This window comes from Brassica rapa, chromosome A08 (genome assembly GCF_000309985.2).
Source record: "Brassica rapa cultivar Chiifu-401-42 chromosome A08, CAAS_Brap_v3.01, whole genome shotgun sequence".
Taxonomy (NCBI): domain Eukaryota; kingdom Viridiplantae; phylum Streptophyta; class Magnoliopsida; order Brassicales; family Brassicaceae; genus Brassica; species Brassica rapa.
In genome coordinates, this window is record NC_024802.2 from 5673649 (window position 1) to 5679431 (window position 5783).

The following is a 5783-nucleotide window of genomic DNA, read 5'->3' on the forward strand; positions in this document are numbered from 1 at the left end:
TACTTCAAAGTTTTAGTCGATATGGATGAGTCTGGCTAGATTGCTTGGGGAACGTTCAACTAATGGGGACACTGTAATACCCCTTCAAAAAAAAAGGGTTCGGAATAGTATCGGCGGGAAGTGGAGTCATCGAAATTTGACTACAGTTTAATGATATGGTGCAATGTCATTAAATGTAAGTCAATAGCTTAATTGGATAATTAAGCCACTTTTCAAAGAATAGTGACCAATGAGTGTGGAGTTTTGGTCACCAAATTTGAGTTAGTTAATCATGCTTAAAAGAAAAGAAGAGACAAAGAAATATTTTATATTTCTTATGGTTTTGAGGCATTTAACGTGTTTTAAAGGAAGGAGGAGTTAGTCATATACAGCTTTTCTTTGTCATCACATGTGGACATCTTGCGCAGGAGGCAAATGAAAGTGATGACTACGTGGAAGAATAATATAACAAGGAGATGACAAATTAAACTTGGGAATGAGGTGTTAGAAGAAGACAAATTGAAGAGAGTATAGGTTCACGTGGAAAAAGAAGAGAAGGACAAGGTCAAGGTGACGTGGCCATCAAAGAGAGAAGGTGGTGCAGCTGTCACAACTCTATTCAGATCTAGTTTTACTATAAAAGGAAGGTGGACCTTTGCCATTTTCACACAACATCAACGTGACCAAGAAAGAGAAGGAAGCAAAGAAGAGGAGAGAAGAGAAATAAAATAAAAGAAGATGAAGATTTGGAGGGAATAAAAAGGGTTGGTCAGCTTCCGGAATCAGAAAATTAAGCCACATCGGTTAATCACTGTGAGTCACGGTTAATTGCTTGTTAACGAATTTTTAATGCAGGTTCCTGACATCGGAGACGGCTTCCAAGCTAGGAGAGCCGGACCGGTCTAGGTGTCAGTTTGTGGATCCGAGGCTTGCGACGATGTCTGGGCTAAGTAGATAGCAAGACTAGTCTAAGCACCCGGATTATTGTGACTGTGTGATTATTATATGTTGTTATAGTATGTACCTCGTGTTGGTAGTGTTGTGTGAGAACCTCGTGGTGGTTATAGTAATAGTGTGCAGGTCATTGCTTCCTCAAATGGTACCACTAAGCCGGTCGTGGTCCGGAAAGTGGTGGGCTCGGTTGACCTTGGCTTGATCACCAAGGCCGAGTGTCACACGTGGATGTGACAGCCCCCGGCGAGTCCGATAGAGGACCGGGGCACGGCGATTCCGATTGAGGAATGTGACCGGGCAATTCCCGAGCGTCTACGCCTGTGTGGTGTAATAGTGAAGGGATTGCCGGTGTCCCTTACGTGGAGGAAGAATGATTTTGTTGGGCCCTAGGAGTGTATATATATGGTCGACTGATGCGACACTCATAAAGAGAGTTTTGATTTATTATGGTTTAATGGTTTATTGCGTAAATCGGTCATGCTTTATTGATTGTTGAACTATCCGTCTTGCTTGTGTTTGGGGTTGGGTTTAGAATGACGGGTAGTTGTATATGCTAGATAGGGAACCCTGGCTCACTGAGTGAAACTAGTTCACTCACTCCTCACATCCTTTTGCAGGTGACCAGTAGAAAAGACCGTAGCACTCGCAGAACTGTAGGAGCTAGTGTAGATTGGACATCTTTTGCTAAAGAATCGTTTTCAAGATATATGAATGTATGTTTTACTTTCGACTGCGTCCATGGACCCTATGTATAATATTTCGGGCTTGTGAACTTCATGTTATATATATATGAAATAAAGTATATTTTATATTCGTGTCAGGTTGAATCTGATATTAGGTTAGTCCAACCTAACACAACTCTATGATTCGGTACGGGTTGCAAAGCCTCAGGCCGAAGATTAGAGGAAACGAGTTTTGAATGGATATTCTAGGTTACAAAAGTATGTTTTGTGACTTGGGAAGTCTATTCTCAACCCGTCGTGACACTTCTGGACTTGGCAGAGGAAGGTCGTTCGGGCATGTTCTTGTTTGATTGTTGCCCGGCTGACTGACCGATGTCTAAAATTGTTCGGGGGTATTACAGAGGTGGTATCAGAGCATGGTTTAGATCATGCGGTCAATCAGAGGTGGTATCAGAGCATGGTTTAGATCATGCGGTCAATCACACATTTTTTGTGTTTTATCGAGTCAAATGTGTCGCAAAAGATGTATTAGGAAACCAGCAGAGTTCCGCCCTAATTATTATTCTAAATAGGAAATTCCCTGTTTGTGGATTGCAGATCGCAAGAAGGAGAAGGAGTGAAGGGGGACAGGAATTGATGCTGGGTACAGGAAGAATTTCTAGAAGAAGAGGGCTGGGATATGAATCCGACGTAAGAGTGCAAACACTAGCACACACCAACCAGGAATTCAGCGAAGATAACATAGTGGGAAACAACAATCTGTTTGGGCACGACCAGTCGAGGCCACAAGAAGAACACTTTCCACCAAACCGTAGTGTAAGGGAAAGATCAGAAACAGATGATAGTGAGTCAAGTGTCCAAGGACCAAGATCAATAAGGCGGAACAACCCAATTGAACAAGAAGTTCATGATCAACCACAACAAGGAATATGAATGGAGCACACTCTGAAGATGCTTCATGACGTGATAGCAAGGTCACTGCAACAACCTCAGGTGCGCAACCTCAGCCACTCGTACCACCACAACCTACAGTGGCTACACCGATGTTACCATTGATAACTGCCATGAAGAACATGAAGACACCACATTTTGAAGGAGGGACAGACCCATTTGAAGCTGACCAGTGGCTTCGAACTATGGAGAAAAACTTTGAGTCCCTGACGTGTTCTGAAGAGTCTAAGAAAAAGATGGCGGTGTATTACTTAGAAAAAGACGGGGCAGAATGGTGGGAAACTAGGGATCGCCAAGTAGGACATCTGGTCACCACTTGGGCGGCATTCAAAAAGGAATTAGAACGCAAGTATTTCACCCCGGAGTCCAAGCGAAGGCTTCAATATTTGTTTGCTAACCTAGCACAAGGAGACAAGACAGTTAGAGAATATGAATCGGAGTTCATGCGACTGCGAAAACACGTGCTGCGAGGACAAGATGATGAAGAAACCATGATATCCAACTTTATGTTTGGTTTAAAACCAGAGTTGGAAAATAGAATGGCAGTCGGGAACTACGAGAGTCTCACCGAGCTAGTTGAAAAGGCTGTGAATGTGGAGATCAGATTAGAAGCTGAGAAGGCGGCAAGTAAAAAGTCCAAGCAGCATCAAGAAGGAAAGTATGGTGGAAATCAAAGATCATTCAAGGGTAAAGATAAGGAAAGGGAATCATGAGGGCCAAGTCAACGATCTCTGTTCACAGGAAAATGCTTTAACTGTGGCAAGATAGGCCATAAGTCAAGTCAATGCTTCGGAAAGAAACATGGATCCTTTCAGTCAAACTCTTATAATTCTACATGCTACACGTGTGGAAAGAAAGGACACATATCTACCCAGTGCAGTGTCAATCGTCCTATCCCGGCTACGCCAATCACTGTTCATCCTCCCCCGGCTCCACCTGCAATCGCACCAGCGCCAAAAAGGCAAGCTATAGGAGGTAGATTTTACGCTTTAGAACTAGAGGATACTAAACCTCCAGGCCCATTTAAGGGTCCCATCACAGGTATATGGGTTCTTTAACCTTACTAGATTGATTTTGTGTTGTGTGATTGCTTGTGATGGATTGATTAATTTCTATTGGATTTTTTATGTTGTTGATATATATTAATGTTGTGGCAGGAACTTTACATGTTGCGGGACGTCCCACACATGTATTGTTCGACTCGGGGGCAACACATAGCTTTGTGGCCCCTGAGGTAGCTACCGAGTTTGTGGGTTCATTTGTGATTGACAGGATGGATGTGGCTGTGATGACTCCCGGAGACCAAACCCTACAAGCAAAAGAATGCCTCAGAAGAGTTCCGTTAGTCATTTGCGAGAAAATGTTCTTGGCAGATTTGTTGGTGGTACCCTTAAAAGGATATGAAGTTATCTTGGACATGGATTGGTTATCAGACTACCGGGCTCAATGAGATTGTGGAAAAGGTCGTATTTTGTTCAAGGAGAACGGGCAACGTCAAATAGTGTTCTACGGGATCAGTCCAAGCAAGTCAGTGTCTTTAGTAGCTGCCTTGAGAGTGGAAGATTTGCTTAAGGATGGAGAAGCGTATCTGGTAACAGTAACTGCTAGTGACGGACCCACTAACAATAAGTTGAAATTACGGATATTGCGGTAGTACAAGAGTTTGAGGATGTGTTTGCAGTGTTGAAAGAGTTACCTCCACCTCGGAGTAACCCTTTCACAATTAACTTGGAACTTGAAGCGAAGCCGATAGCAAAGGCTCCCTACCGCATGGAACCTGCGGAGTTGGCAGAGTTGAAGAAACAACTTGAAGATTTAATGGAGAAAGGTTTCATAAGACCTAGCTCTTCACCATGGGGAGCTCCGGTCTTATTTGTCAAGAAGAAAGATGGTAGCATGCGGCTTTGCATTGATTATCGAGGAATCAACAATATCACCATCAAAGATAAGTATCCCCTTCCGAGGATAGACGAGTTGTTGGATCAGCTAAGGGGAGCAAGTTGGTTTTCAAAGATCGACTCGGGCTATCATCAGATTCCAATTTCAGAAGGTGATGCCATGATGACTGCATTTAGAACTCGTTATGGATAATACGAGTTCGTAGTAATGCCTTTTGGCCTTACTAATGCACCGACGGCTTTCATGAGATTGATGAACGAAGTCTTTCACGATTATCTCGATAAGTTCGTAATAATCTTCATCGATGACATTTTAATATATTCCAAGACAGAGGCAGAGCACAAAGCACACTTGAAGCTAGTGTTGGAACGGTTAAGAGACCAGAAGTTGTATGCCAAGTTCAGCAAGTGTTCTTTCTGGAAAAGAGAGATCGGGTTCTTGGGGCACCGAGTGTCTGGAAAAGGAGTTTCTGTAGATTCAGAAAAGGTGAAAGTCATCGAGGAATGGGAAAGGAAATCAACAGTAACCGAGGTAAGAAGTTTCCTCGGTTTAGCCGGGTATTATCAAAAGTTCGTCAAGGATTTTTCTTCGTTCGCTAAGCCCCTGACAAATTTGACTGGAAAAGGAATTCCGTTCATCTGGGGAAAAGAAACAGAGGAAGCATTTGAGAGACTGAATAAAGCTTTGACCACAACACCGGTATTGGCATTACCTGAACAAGGTAAACCGTACACTGTGTACGCAGATGCTTCTAGGGTTGGGTTGGGTTGTGTGTTGATGCAGGAAGGCAAAGTAATTGCTTATGCATCAATGCAACTCAGGAAACATGAAGAGAACTACCCAACACACGATTTAGAAATGGCGGCAGTGGTGTTTGCGTTAAGGATTTGGAGATCTTATTTATATGGAGAAGTCGTGGAAGTATTCACAGATCATAAGAGTCTCAAGTACTTGTTCACACAGCCTGATCTGAACCTCCGACAAAGGCGATGGATGGAGTTTGTGGCGGATTACGACCTGAAGATTCAATATCATCCAGGCAAAGTTAACGTAGTCGCAAATGCACTAAGTCGTAGAAAGTTGGCGTCCAATGTTGGAAAGGAAGTGGAAGCGTTATCGAATGAACTTAAGTTGATGACATTATGGGCAATTGAAGGGGAGCCAAGTGAGCCATTAGGCATGCATGCAGTAAACCAGGCGGGTTTACTCGCACGAATAAGACAGGAGCAACAACGTGATGAAAAGTTAAAAAGAATTATTGAGGAAGTCAAGATTCAAGAAGGTCCAAACCCAAGTGGCTATCATGTGACGGCAGAT

General features: G+C 43.2%; 1 protein-coding gene across 1 annotated transcript; it reads left to right on the forward strand.

Annotated features, from left to right (window-relative positions):
- The first annotated feature begins 2659 nt into the window (after nucleotides 1-2659).
- On the forward strand, nucleotides 2660-4658 carry LOC117127491. The gene is made up of 5 exons (XM_033278026.1): nucleotides 2660-3254; nucleotides 3309-3608; nucleotides 3725-3951; nucleotides 4048-4174; nucleotides 4222-4658. Exons 1-5 carry the CDS (start codon nucleotides 2660-2662, stop codon nucleotides 4656-4658), a joined length of 1686 nt encoding a protein of 561 aa, XP_033133917.1.
- The last annotated feature ends 1125 nt before the right edge of the window (nucleotides 4659-5783 follow it).